Here is a 15,532-nt window from a genome sequence, read left to right on the forward strand (position 1 = left end):
AAATAACAGTAAATATTTCATTAGTATTGTAATGTGACTTATATTTTGGTACAATTTTTTTTCCTCAAAGCGACTTAATTCTTATATTTTAGTACGTAAAATTGAGCGGAGGATACTTTACCACTCCTTACCCCACCATTTTAAATATTCCTCATCACCGTCCTCATTCTCTGCTTCGGTGGGTATTCTTTCTTCATCCTCATCTCTGCGGAGATCCATCAACCTTAAAAAAATATCAAATTTCTATTATTTTCAATAAGATAGTCGTAAAAAAATAGTAAAGTTTAATTATAAAACAAATAAAAATATTAAAATATTTTATAAATTACTCAAGTATACATTTATAAATATTATTTTAATAAAAAAAATTGGGGACGGAGTCTCTGCAGAGTGGGAGGTAAAATTGTCCCCATTTTCAATTTTCCTCCATCTCCATAACAAAAAAAAAAAAAATCTCCATGAAATGACATCCTTAAGTACGGAGGTAGTATTTGCTCGATGAAAATTAAATAATACAGTACTACTCCTATCGACAAGTATTTAAGTGTGAGTAATTACCTCTCACACATTTAATTAAGCAACTAACATCATAACTATTAACTGATCCACTTCAAGTATGATCAATAACAGCCTTGGGAATGTGTGAACAAAAGTCAAACTTAACTTAAAGATATATAATTGTAATTTGCTCAATTTGAGTAATTTGAATGTTATTTTTTTTATTATTATTGATTTTAATTATATTTATATATTGTGCATTTATACATATATTTAATTTTAAATTTAATTTTTAAATAACGTATCTCAGCCGTATTGTATTGAGAATTTTGAAAAAATTTCCGTATTGTCATATCAGTGTCGTATTGTATCGGTATCGTGTCATGTATTGGAGCTTCATAGATTTTGACCAAAGAATATTATAAAAATGGTTAATTCAAAAGTCAATTTATCCAATGATGTGGGTTATCTAACTCTCTATTGGCTCATATGGACACATAAACAGCAAAAGAAAAATGGAATGAGAATTTGTTTGATGAATCAATCCTTCAATCACTCTATAAATATTAATGCCAACCGTGTGGTAATGCCAACTGTGTGGTTAACCAAATGCTTCAATCACTCCTTTAATGACTCTATAAATATTGGTCCAACTTGATTACCATCACTACAAAATGGATAGAGCAGCTAATAGGAGTTGGCACTCACAAAACCATTCATTTATTAAATTATCATCTACTCCTTCCGTTCCAAAATTTAAGTTACTTTGGCCAAATTGCACAAATTAAGAAATATAATTAATATTGTATGAAAAAGAGAAATTATGAGTTAGTTTACGAAATTATTCTTCATTAATAGTATAAGAACGATAAATTGAAAGAAGAGATAGTGATAAATAGTTAAGAGTATAATAGGAAAAATAACATTAAATGTTTCATTGCTAATGTAAAGTGATTTATAATTTGGTACAATTTTTTTTCTCAAAGTCACTTACATTTTGGAACGGAGGGAATATCATTTATATTATAAAAAAATATTTAATTAACTAATATAAGATGTTATATTTTATAAAAAAAATCTGAAACACTTTAAAAAATTTCAAAAAAATATTAATAAAACAAAAATCATTAAATATAGTGCAACGCAAAAAACAGCATGAAAAACGGACGTCTCTAATCCGCGAGTGCGCTTTGTACACCCATAAATATTACTATCTTTACACTCTGCTCTTCGCCACATATACACACATTTCCAATTCCTATCCTTAAAGAGATTTTCTAAGGCTTGTAGATTTTGTTTTGTACCAGCTACTAGCTAATTCATATTATAGAGCTGCAAGAAAAATGAAAAGTTATGGTTTTAATTTAGCTTATCTTTCATCTAAATCACCTCATCAACCATGTTCATTTCCTAGTATAACAAAATGTGATTTACAAGGTAGAATGTCACAAACACTTGTTTGTGACATTCATAGAGTTCTCTTGAAATCTCATTCTTTTTTTCCATTTTTCATGCTTGTTGCTTTTGAAGGTGGCAGCATTTTTAGAGCTTTTTTGTTGCTTATGTCTTGTCCTTTACTTATGATTTGTGATTATGAGTTTAAGCTAAAGATTATGACTTTTATTACTTTTTGTGGTTTAAAAATAAAGGACATGGAAAATGTTTCAAGGGCTGTTTTACCAAAGTTTTATTTAGAGAATCTTAATGTTAAGGTTTATGAGGTTTTGGCTTCAACAGGGTCTAAAGTTGTTATCACAAGTATTCCTAGAGTTATGGTTGAAGGATTCTTGAAGGAATATTTGAGTGTCGGTCATGTTATAGGGACAGAGTTACACACTGTTGGTTGCTACTTCACTGGTTTTCTCACTAGCTCTGGCTTAGTGGTTAGACATAGAGCACTTGATGATTATTTTGGTGATAGAAAACCTGATATTGGAATTGGAACTTCAAGTTTATATGATCATCTTTTCATTTCATCTTGCAAGGTAAGTTTGAATTTAGGTCCTATGTTTTAAAGGTTAATACAATGTCTAAACTCCCTCATAATATGTTTTCCTTAAAAACCAGATGGTTGATACAAAACACTCTCTTAAATCCTTGGATGAGGGGGTGCATATTTTTAACTTATTTTATTGTTTAATGAAATTAAAAAAATTATTGTTTTGGTTTCCTGAGCGGTGAGTCTAGCTCAGTTGGTAGGAAAATTACATTATTATATGCAGGAGTCGGGGTTTAAACCTCTAAACACTCCACTTATTCACATTTAAGATGTAATTTCTAGTCACTAAGCTACTAAACAAAAAATAATTATAGTTTTGTCATTTCTACATAAACAAATATAACTATCTTTTTTAAGTCAAAAAAATAATTATCTTTTTAAAATAAACGCATAATTTTTTTTATCTTTCATGATTTTTCAGACCTCTAATAAATTATAATTTATTTTTAAGTTACTATGATATAGATATGAAATTACTGTGCCACAAGTGTAGCTCAAATGATAGCTATCATAGACATTATTGGAGTGGCTAGGATTCGAACTCAGGATTCCACATTTCTCTACATTTAAATGTGTGAGAGTCAAACCACTAGGTTACTTGAAAAAAAAATTAAATTACTACCTCCATTTAAAAGTGACTAATCTTTGACGGGAAGTCTTAGGTACATAAAGTGAATTCTTTCATTCCAACTAAATTTTATGAATATGCAGAATAAGATATCAAACTCTTCACTATCCGTTTAAGAGAGACCCAAATTTCTTACTATTTTAACTAATTCATTGATAATAAATTATAATATTTATCACTTGAAATATAAGTGAGAAATATCACTAATCGTCAATAACTAAAAATTAGAAACAAAGATAGTAAAGAAAAATGAGAATGGGAAAAATAGAAATCTAGAAAAGTTTTCTAAACGAGTAATCCTATGTGGGTATTTTTTTTTTTAAAAAATAATTTGATTTTTAGCTAATGATAGTGTTAAACGATACTCTCTCCAATCATTATCTATTAAAAGAAGATACAAATGAAAATCTATTAAAAATGATACAAATGAAAGTTCAACAATACCCCTTCTTACACCATATTAAGCCACGTTATTATCCCACTATTGTAACCATTTCATCAAATTGAATTAGGCCAAATAAACTAAACTAAGGATAAATCAAATAAACTAAATGTCTCGAAAAAAAAAGTAATCCCTATAAAAACTAAACTAAGGATAAATAAAATAAACTAAATGTCTCAGATTTTTTTTTTAATCCCTATCAAAAATTTCAACAACTTAAATATTTTTCATCACATTTTTTAGACTCTGCTTTTAAATCAAATTATACGTATATTTGAACTTTTTTTTGTGATCATGTTTAGTAAATTATAAAAATATTTCTGACAAAAGGTTAATTTCTTTTAAAGAGGGAAGAATTAAGTATGAAATTTTATATTTTTTCGCTTAAATTAATACTTTCTTAAAAAAAATAGTATAATGTCATTTGATGCAAACAAGTATAAGGGTATCCTTCCGGCTGTATGTCTGTGAGATCACAATCATTGACTACGTTTTTGAAGCCATTACAAAGCCAATTAGGGAGAGGTAGAGACCCTTTTTTGTCGTCTTGTGATAGTAAATCATTGAAGTCACCAACGATACACCAAGGTAACTCAGACATATCTCTCAATTCTCTCAACAAGTCTCATGCTTGTCTCCTTCCTCCTCTTTCTGGATAGTCATAATAACATGTTAATCTTGATTCTTCTCCCTCATTCTCTTCCACTACTAAGTTAATAAAATTCCGTGAATAATTCAAAACTCTGCATTTTATGGTATCTCTCCACATGAAAGACAATCCTCCACTCCTCCCCTCCACATCAACATACAAACAAGAATCAAAGTTTATGTTCACACGAACACGTTCCATAGTTTGGGTTTTAGATAAAGTTTCAGACAAAAAAAGAATATCTTGTTTGTGGCATTGAACAATATTTCGAAGATTAGGAATTGCACTCGGAGTGCTCAACCCCCGACAATTCCAACTGAGAATTTTCATTGATCCCTATAGTCTTGGCTGCCAGGACCTGCCGCTAAAAAATGCTCAAACATATTCAGATTCACCCGGTTTGTGTTTTCCTCCTCTCTTCTTCGCTTTTTTAAAATCGAGAATTCATGTAAATCATTTAATTCATTTATTGCTAATGGGGGAAGAATGAATATATGACACATGTACATTTTGCTTTGAAAAAAGGGTCTAAATAATATTAGTATAGATAACTACTCCCTCTGTTCCTTATAATAAGTAACACTTTGACGGAAAAATTTGATCCTTTTTATAAGAAATTTTGACTAATTTTCAAATGTTTTAAATATTTAATTTCACTTATGCCCTTATTTATTATGAGAGAGAATTTAAAAATAAGTAAGTTAGTTGAATAAAGAGAAATTAAATAAGGGTATACATACAACAATTTAAATTTATAAGAGTATTAAATGAAAATAACTATATTAAATGTGCTTCTTTGATCTGTGTGATTTTTTTAAATTGTTCCTTATAAAAATGATCAGGGAGTAATTTAGTGTAGATGTTTTAATTATGTTGATGCATTATGTCTAATCACAGCTCTACATGATTATGACAGGAAATTTATGTGGTGAACAGTGATGAAAACTCAATCATGCCAAGGGACAAATATCCAAAGCCAATAATTTTTCATGATGGAAGATTAGCATTCTTGCCAACACCCTCATCAACACTCTACATGTTCATGTGGCTACCATTAGGACTTTTTTTAGCAATTTATAGAATGCTTATTGGTAGATTCTTGCCAATCAAATTATCACTTCCATTAGGATGTTGGACTGGATTAGATCTAAACCTCAAAGGCACTGAACCTAAAAAAACAGAACAAAACAGAGGTGTTCTGTTTGTATGCACACATAGGACACTATTAGATCCTGTTTTCCTAAGTGCATTATTATTACGACCTTTAACAACGGTAACATATAGTTTAAGCAAAGTTTCCGAGTTCCTAGCGCCGATGAAGACAGTGAGATTAACACGAAAAAGAGAACAGGACGCCGAAACAATGCAAAAATTACTAAGAGAAGGTGATATAGTCGTTTGTCCCGAAGGAACAACTTGTAGAGAACCATATTTGTTAAGGTTTAGTTCATTGTTTGCCGAGTTAGCTGATGACATAGTGCCTGTGGCAGTGTATAGTCATGGCAGCATGTTTTATGGTACAACAGCAAGTGGATTGAAGTGTTTGGATCCTATATTTTTCTTGATGAATCCTAAACCTAGTTATCATATTCAAATTCTTGGGAAGGTACCTAAGGAACTTACATGTGCTGGTGGAAAGTCAAGTGTTGAAGTGGCTAATTATATTCAGAAACAGTTGGGTGATGCTTTGGGATTTCAGTGTACAAATTTAACTAGGAGGGATAAGTACATGATGCTTGCAGGGAATGAAGGGCTTGTTCAACAAGTTGATTCCAAAAAATGTTCTTGATGATCATATATACTGTATATGCTTTTTGTATACTATTTTATTTTTCTTTTGGTTTCCAAATTAATTTGTGGTCTTGTTTGTTAATGTTTATTATGACATTTATGAATTGTGATTTTAAGGAAATGAAAGTGATTTGCATATTCATGTACAATGTACTTCTAATCCTCGCATGAATGTTTCTTGTTTAACCGGTTGAATCGTAAATTCTGCTTCAAACTTTTTCTGACCTATAAAGACATTATAACCATTTGCTTGGGATAAACCTCCCAAATTTTGCACAATACATTTCTTGGTCTAGAAAAAACTTTACAACTTTGTACTATGTCACACTTGACATAAACAATGAATTTCTCATAGCCTCTCCAGACTAGTTAAGACAACTAATACTTCCTAAAATCCATGGAAGATTATTCGTATAGACAACATGTTGAGGTGGAGATGAATGCTGTTGCTGATCTCACAACTTGAGAATAACCATATTTGATACAAAATCACTTATGAGCGATAATGACTTATGGAACAGTGATAAACCCAATGGGTTGAAGAGATAGTGTTTATTAAAGAACTTGTTGTATGCAAGTGGTAATCCTTAATGGATAAAACAGTTTTTATCTTGTAGAAAACTCTTAAGCAGTTGCTACTGTTCTTTTCAACTTTGCTTCATATAGCTTCTGATCTTACTCAGTTGAGAATCTATATTGACTCTCTTTGAACTCTCATTGTTAGAGATTAATAGTTTTTTTTTAACGGAAAATATTATTATTAATAATCAGGTCTCTGTACAAGACGAACAGAGACCCGTAGAAGAGGGGTTACAGAAACAAAGTCGCCATGCCGTATATAAGTGGAATGTCAATGAAAATACCAAAATAGACACCACCTAATAGAGGTCCACTAGAGAAGAGATGTGTTTGAAGAGATATTGATTCTTGAATCATTTGAGGAACTATGAATTCTTTGCTGCATCTTCTTCAGAGATTACATCTTTAACCAGACAAAATTTGTTGCTGATGTAATGCAGTCTCCTTCAAATTGTTTAGGATCTCTTGAAGTCTCTCATCAAAAACTTAAGGAATGAAGGTGGAACACATTCCTTTATATAGGCAATGTGGGTTGCTTCTAAACTTGGTCCATAAGTCATCAACTAGCAGTTATCTTTGACTTGTGTCAATACTTACGTGATTGCACATAATTAGCCTATCAAGACATTTTAAGAGCATACAGAACAAAACCTTAGTACACATACAACTTTCTGGATAAAACCAAAACATGTCACATTGGTGACTTCATTGCCTAATGCCTAACACTAATTCACACAACTTGATTTTTTATTTTTATAAGAAAAGAAATTAAACTACTAAATTAAATAAAACGAGACAAACTAACCACTCTTAGATCATCTTTTAGAAGAAGTTTCAAAGCAAAAAGATAAACATGGAAAAAAATTGTGTTTTTTTCCTTATCAAGGTTTGAGTTTTGAACTTCCAACTCCTTAACTTTTACTTCAACTAGCTTAACCAGTTGAACTAAATATCTCATCCCGTCTTGTAAAATATGCTACGTGTGTTTATGAGATTTTGCCATAAAAATTGTTCAAAGTGCACTGCGGATTTCTCTAATTTAAACATCTAGCTTTTTGAGACCAACTTTCTGCCACAAAATTAAGGACCTGGATTCTTATACTAAAAACCAAAAGATAATCCAGCCTTTCAACCATACTTAAAAGGAAAACTATAATTAAAAAAAAAAAAAACTTGAATTAGTAGATTTTCTTTAACGAAAATGTTGTGTATCTCGAAATATAGTTTCGCAAAAATTAACAAAGTACTAGTATTTTACTATTGACTAAAATTTTGACCAACCTTGAAACACATAGTTTTTTGGAACATTTGCGACGCAATCTCTTCGCTCTACATAGTAGTATCTTTTTTTAATCGTAGAAATCGAACTCGATACTATGGAGTTTAAAACACTCACTTACCTTGTGTTGCAACCACTTATGGGAATCTTGAATTACTGGACAACCTAAATCCCCAACAATTACATGTGATCTAAAGTTTTTTGCCTATTGAATTTTAATTTAACAAAAATTGTATTTTTATTTACTCATGCAAGAGGAACGTAAGAGAGGGAAAACAGAACCATAGATTTGTGAATCTTCTTAAAAAGTGTCCATGCAAACATTGTGCCTTTGAACAGCCATTTATCAAATGATTAAGACTTCACCAAATCACTAAATGAAGATGACATGAATTGTTCCCCACTTTCCGTTTCGGGAAGTATTCTTCCTCCATCTTCATCCCCGCGATTCTTACGAAGATCCTCAACCTTAAAAAAAATATCAAATTTCTATTATTTTCAATCAAAGTAGTTGTAAAATAAATAATAAAGTTTAATTATAAAAAAATTAAAATATTATTGTGACATTAATTAATAAACATCATATATATATATATATATATATATATATATATATATATATATATATATATATATATATATATATATAAACAAATGTAGTATACACATATTATGTAAAAATATAATTAAAAATATTTTATAAAATGCGCAAGTAAATACATTTAGGAACGGGGGATGAAATCTCCAAAGAACATGATAAAATTTCTCCTCGTTCCTAAACCTCTCTCTATAGGCATTCTCCTCCATCCCATTCTCACTAAAAAAAATTCTCCATCTTCCAAACGAAATAATTTGCTCAATGAAAATTAAAGAATAAAGAATACTCCCTACTACTATCAACGAGTAGTTTTTTTATTTTTATATAACAATATCAACCAGTAGTTAAGTGTGAGTAATCACCTCTCACACATTTAATTAGCCAATTAAAACCATAACTATTAACCGATCCACTTCAAGTATGATCAATAACAGCCTTGGGAATATGTGAACAAAAGTCAAACTCTGACAGTCTACAATGTACTAGTAGTAGCTACAGTACGTGTCAAGAAGAACAAAAGATGGAGTATGTACTTTCCTGGAAGGAGCATTTTGACCAAAGAATATTACTAGTATAAAAATGGTTAATTCAAAAGTCAATTTATCAAATGATGTGGGTGATCTAACTTTCTATTGGCTCATATGGACACACAAACGGCAAAAGAAAAATGGAATGAGAATTTATTTGATCAAACAATCCTTCCAAAAACATGACACACATACTTAAACAAAAATTATTCTCTGCGTACAACTCCAACGAGTATTTTCTTTAGTCGAATGAAAACAATAATAAACGATAAAATTTTTCCTTAAAAATTTTAACAATGAAATACCACAATTATACAACCTGCCTACTTTTTTTTTGTGTCAATTTTTAATATTTTGTCACATGTTTCAGATTGTGTGCACAAACTGATGAGGTGTACGGTGTCTATACATTATCCGAAAAATTGTTCGGATAGCGGCTCCCGATTTAAAATTGGTAGTACAGAGTGTGTGCTTGGCCTAACTTTGTGCAAAAGAAATATTACTACCAAAACTTTCAAAGGCGGTCACCAACCTACTCTATTAAACATTATTACTATCTGGCAACATGTTGAAAGCACTAGCATGAAAAATAAAAATTTTCAAATACTATTACCAAAAAATGAAAAATGTAAAACGAATTCAAAATGAAAATGTGAAAGGTGAAGTTAATGCCAACTGTGTGGTTAACCAAATGCTTCAATCACTCCTTTAATGACTCTATAAATATTACTATCTTTGCACTTCTCTTCACCACATATACACACATTTCCAATTCCTATCCTTAATCCTTAAATTCCATTTACTTTTTGCCTTCTCAAAAATCATCAACAAAGAGATTTTTATTTTTATTTTTATTTTTTTTATTTTGAAAAATAGCATGATGTTTCCAATGGTTCTTCTAAGGCTTGTAGATTTGGTTTTGTACCAGCTACTAGCTAATTCATATTATAGAGCTGCAAGAAAAATGAAAAGTTATGGTTTTAATTTAGCTTATCTTTCATCTAAACCACCTCATCAACCTTGTTCATTTCCTAGTATAACAAAATGTGATTTACAAGGTAGAATGTCACAAACACTTGTTTGTGACATTCATAGAGTCCTCTTGAAATCTAAATCCTTTTTTCCATTTTTCATGCTTATTGCTTTTGAAGGTGGCAGCATTTTTAGAGCTTTTTTGTTGCTTATGTCTTGTCCTTTACTTATGATTTGTGATTATGAGTTTAAGCTAAAGATTATGACTTTTATTACTTTTTGTGGTTTAAAAATAAAGGACATGGAAAATGTTTCAAGGGCTGTTTTACCAAAGTTTTATTTAGAGAATCTTAATGTTAAGGTTTATGAGGTTTTGGCTTCAACAGGGTCTAAAGTTGTTATCACAAGTATTCCTAGAGTTATGGTTGAAGGATTCTTGAAGGAATATTTGAGTGTCGGTCATGTTATAGGGACAGAGTTACACACTGTTGGTTGCTACTTCACTGGTTTTCTCACTAGCTCTTGCTTAGTGGTTAAACATAGAGCACTTAAAGATTATTTTGGTGATAGAAAACCTGATATTGGAATTGGAACTTCAAGTTTACATGATCATCTTTTCATATCATCTTGCAAGGTAAGTTTGAACTTAGCATCAATCTTTTGAAGGGTTTGTACTATGTCTTAAACTCCATCAGAAACCATTTTCTCTGAGAATTAGACGGTTAAAACAAAAAATAAAAACTTCCTATGTAATAGTAACTTGTGTGTCGGAGTCTTGACCTTAGCAGTAGTACTTGTAAGGACTTGAAATCGTTGATTACATGTCTCCTAAAAAAACGGAAACCATATAAACAAAAAAAATAAAAAAATTAAAGGGTTGGCGACGCCAACTAAAAAAGAGTTGGCGATGCCAACTAAAAAATTGTTTATGTATTTTCTCATGTCTAACATATTATCATTTCCTAACTATTGCGGTCTAGCGCAAGTAGTTGATGTATTGAATGTGTGAGTATTGTAAACTTAGGGTATTGAGTTCGATGTCTGTGAATAAAAAAAAAACATTATTTCTGAATTTGGAATGTTAGTGCATTGTATTGGTTGGTTAGTACAACAAAAGCATTGTACAAATCCAATTGTACTTTGATCATAATTAATTTAGTGCACATGTTTTAATTATGTTGATGTGTTATATCTAATTCCAGCTTAACATGATTATGACAGGAAGCTTATGTGGTGAACAATGAAGATAACAAGAATAGTACTCAAAACTCAATCATGCCAAGGGACAAATATCCAAAACCAATCATTTTTCATGATGGAAGATTAGCATTCTTGCCAACACCTTCAGCAACACTCTACATGTTCATGTGGTTACCATTTGGAATTTTTCTAGCAATTTATAGAATCCTTCTTGGTATTTTCCTGCCTTACAAATTAGCACTTGAATTAGGAGTTTTAAGTGGCATAGATCTAAACATCAAAGGCACTGTCCCTATCAAAACAGAGCAAAACAGAGGTGTTCTGTTTGTATGCACACATAGGACACTATTAGATCCTGTTTTCTTAAGTACAACATTATCTAAACCTTTAACCGCGGTAACATATAGTTTAAGCAAAGTTTCGGAGTTCATAGCGCCGATTAAGACAGTAAGATTAACACGAAACAGAAAACAAGACGGCGAAACAATGCAAAAGTTACTAAAAGAAGGTGATTTAGTTGTTTGTCCTGAAGGAACAACTTGTAGGGAACCATATTTGTTAAGGTTTAGTTCATTGTTTGCTGAGTTAGCTGATGAGATAGTACCTGTGGCAATGAATACTCATGTCAGCATGTTTTATGGTACAACAGCAAGTGGATTAAAGTGTTTGGATCCTATATTTTTCTTGATGAATCCTAAACCTAGTTATCATATTCAAATTCTTGAGAAGGTACCTAAAGAACTTACATGTGCTGGTGGAAAGTCAAGTGCTGAAGTGGCTAATTATATTCAGAAACAGTTAGGTGATGCTTTGGGATTTCAGTGTACAAATTTAACCAGGAGGGATAAGTATATGATGCTTGCAGGGAATGAAGGGATTGTTCAACAAGTTATTTCCAAAAAATGCTCTTGATGATTATATAGATATACTTTATTTTATTTTGGTTTCAAAATTAATTTGTGGTCTTGTTTGTTAATGTTTATTATGACCATTATGAATTATAATATTAAGGAAATGAAAGTGATTTGCATATTCATGTACAATGTACTTCTAGTCCTCACATGAATGTTTTTTTGTTTTTAAAACTAGGGTCATAAGTAAGGTAACAGGACTAAATTTCACATTAGAAAAAAGATTATTTATATTTTAAATATAAAATATACAAGTTCTAAAACATGTGTACCATATTTAGTTCTTTAATTAGTGTCTCCGAGACTTAAGTTAGCATTTTCCTTAAAATTAAACTAAACAAATAGTTGAATCGGTTGAATCAGTTGTATAATTAGTTCAATTGGGATTTCTTAGCGGTTTAAATAGTTTAAAGATGTTGAATAAGTCAAAAAATTTACCACTTCGATATGCTTGGTTTGGTTTTTAAAACATTAAAAACTGAAAATGTGCCGGTTACAATATACCAATAAAAGAAATAAAAATTTGTCTAATTCTTAAATATAAAAAAGTTATGAAGGATTTATACATTAAAAAATATGTCCACTTTTTAGGGAAACTTTCATTTTTTATGTGTAAACATTTTAAGAATGTAACTTTTTTGTATACATTTATTTATTTATTTTTGAGGAATGTATGCATTTATTTATTAAAAGGTAGTAGTTGTACAAATAATCATGCATTTTCTAAAGTCCTTTTTCTAGTAAGAGTCATAGTATTTCATCTAAGTGATAAATGAAAATGAGAAATCTACTCCACATAATGTTATATTTGTGTGTGTGTGATGTTGATAGGTAGGTAGACACATTAATCTTATTGATTGATTCAAGGAAATAATGAGTTATGGATAGTATTATTGATGCAAATAACCTTGACTACTTCAATTTGAAGGAGTACTACTATTTAGTTAGGAAGGTATAACTCAAATAAAATAAAATAAATATGGGATATATGTTAAAGTTTTAACTCAAATTGATTGTGCCTTGTACCAAATAGTAAAGTTTTAACTCAAAAGTTGACCTGACATATAAAGTTCCGCGTCATTTTTTTAACATAGGATGACACTGCAATATGACAATATTACATTGGATGGTGGTGAATCAATGCGTGGATGGGAGATGTCAGCACTGTCGCACAATGTTAACATGTCCCACCACGCTTCAATGTATCACTACAACTTAACACAGATGAAAAGTAATTATAGCCACTAATATAAATCTCTATATTGGGAATATACATATATTTTTCATATTCATCAATAGGAAAATTCTAATTAACATAGGCACAAACCCAAATAAAAAATATTTGGGCACACACACAATTGGAAAAATTCAAATATAAATTAATTTATTCACATTATTTCATTATCTTTTATATTAATCTTTTAAAAAAATTGTGTGTGCCCCTAAACATATAACATTTAGGCTTGTGCCTAACCAAGAATACCTCTAATTAAAAGACTTACGATAGTACAAATTTGAGTGTTTAAGCTCCCAATATATTAAGTCAAAGAAAGAAATATTATACAAATACTATCATATCAAATAAAGAAAATAATACAGAGACAAAAAAAAGTAAAATAACATACTAATATATAAAAGTTTAGGAGGACCATAACCTCTGCTGCTTCCCTTTTTATCCCTATCCATAATTTTTGTACATCTTTCATGACCCATAAAAACTCCATTGAGAAGGTGTTGTAGCACTTTTTGGTTATTGCATAATAATCCTATAATATGTACTATTTTAATTTTGGTAATTTTTTTTCTAAGCAAAAAACATTTAGACATAAGGAATAAAGTAGACTTCATCTTATCATTTGCTTATATCTATATTTTTTTTTTTTTACTCTAAGCCTTGAGCATATATATCTATAAATAATTTTCACTACTCAAAAACTATAGATGACTACGAACTATTTTTAAAAGAGAATTAACAAAAATAAGTTGAAGCCTAGAACTTTTCATGCATTGTAATAATAATTTACTATGAAAAAGAATAATTAAATTCTTTTTTTAAAAAAAAAAACAGAGAAAAAGTAAGAATAGTGAACATCTCGATCCATCCTTGTCTCATTTATGATGCAAGTTTTCTGTTAGTAGCTGGTTAATTGAACAACTAATGAAACGTATCCTTTTAACGGTAAAGTTTGTTGTGCTACTTGTTGTAGTTGAAGAAGTTAAATACTAGTAATATTTAATTTATGTGTTTTTAACTGCTTTATCCTAGGGTCCAAAAAAAAAACTGCTTTATTAACATATATTAGGAGTTTAATTTGCTAAAAAAAAATTAGATAGAACAACTTTAATTGTTCTATTGTTTTTATGTTCAACAAATTTTTTTTTTGAACAGCTTGGTTCAACAAACTGAAAGTAAGAGATTGAAAAAAAAAATGTTTCTGAATTACATTACAATTTTTTGTCCAAACTTATAAATTATCTAAAATACATAAATAATTTTTTTATCTACTAAACATATATTGTACAAGATAAACCATTGTTCAACTATAATGTTTTGATTTTAATCATGAAAATGAAAATAGACTGCTGTATAAAAAAAAGAAAATGAAAATAGACTTTATATAATATGTATAATTAGTAAGACGAGTATTTTACTATGAACAAATTTATTTTTACTAATATTAAAATAAAAAATTATTTTTACTATTAAATCAATAAATATATCACAATTCTATATCAATTATTTTTACTCTGCAAATGAAAATTTTGCATGATAAAATTGAATATGGTTCAGTGAAATTTATTCCTATGTGAAATTGAACCGTTCCTTATCACTTCACTTGTACGGACAGTGGTTGAATATGTTGACGGTTTTTTTGACCTACATTAAATTTTGCCATACATTTGGTGAAAAGCTTTCACAATTCACATAATTTAAGCATCCAGCTTTGGTGAAATAAATGTGTTCATGTACCAGTTCAATTTTGACATATGAAGTTACGTACAGTATTTTGTGTGTGGAAATACCGTCAATCTCTTACCGTCGAGAATTCGGATCTGTTTCACCAATCATATGTTTACAGTTTACACAATCAATATACATCGATAATTGTTAAATTGAGATTGAACGATTTAAATTTTAATTCAAGTTTATTTATTCTTTTAATATGAAATATCGAAATTAAAATTAACTCAATTCCTTTTTAAAAAAATATAAAATATTGAGGTTTAAATATCGTTTGATCCCTTGGATTAGATATGAGAGTTAATTCCCAGTTCAAATGATTGAGCAGGAATTTTTTTGTGCTAAAGGAATATTCAAAAGTTGAACACCATAACTTTTTTATTAGGAGAAACTGAAGTGGTATTTGATAGGAATTTAATTATCCATTAAAAATTAACAATCAAACAATATTTACAGGTTAAATTTGTTCACTATTACCAACAATGAATTGATCTAAG

At 29.7% G+C, this 15,532-nt stretch overlaps 2 protein-coding genes across 2 annotated transcripts; both read left to right on the forward strand.

The window, feature by feature from the left end:
- Window positions 1-1,735: 1,735 nt before the first annotated feature.
- Window positions 1,736-6,123, forward strand: LOC123882260 (glycerol-3-phosphate acyltransferase 1-like). Its single transcript, XM_045931085.1, has 2 exons — window positions 1,736-2,483; window positions 5,133-6,123. The coding sequence occupies exons 1-2, from the start codon at window positions 1,842-1,844 to the stop codon at window positions 6,003-6,005; spliced, it is 1,515 nt and encodes a 504-aa protein (XP_045787041.1). The 5' UTR covers window positions 1,736-1,841; the 3' UTR covers window positions 6,006-6,123.
- A 3,508-nt stretch (window positions 6,124-9,631) lies between these two features.
- On the forward strand, window positions 9,632-12,198 carry LOC123882258 (glycerol-3-phosphate acyltransferase 1-like). The gene is made up of 2 exons (XM_045931084.1): window positions 9,632-10,596; window positions 11,184-12,198. The coding sequence occupies exons 1-2, from the start codon at window positions 9,868-9,870 to the stop codon at window positions 12,072-12,074; spliced, it is 1,620 nt and encodes a 539-aa protein (XP_045787040.1). The 5' UTR covers window positions 9,632-9,867; the 3' UTR covers window positions 12,075-12,198.
- The last annotated feature ends 3,334 nt before the right edge of the window (window positions 12,199-15,532 follow it).

This window comes from Trifolium pratense, linkage group LG4 (genome assembly GCF_020283565.1).
Source record: "Trifolium pratense cultivar HEN17-A07 linkage group LG4, ARS_RC_1.1, whole genome shotgun sequence".
Classification (NCBI taxonomy): domain Eukaryota; kingdom Viridiplantae; phylum Streptophyta; class Magnoliopsida; order Fabales; family Fabaceae; genus Trifolium; species Trifolium pratense.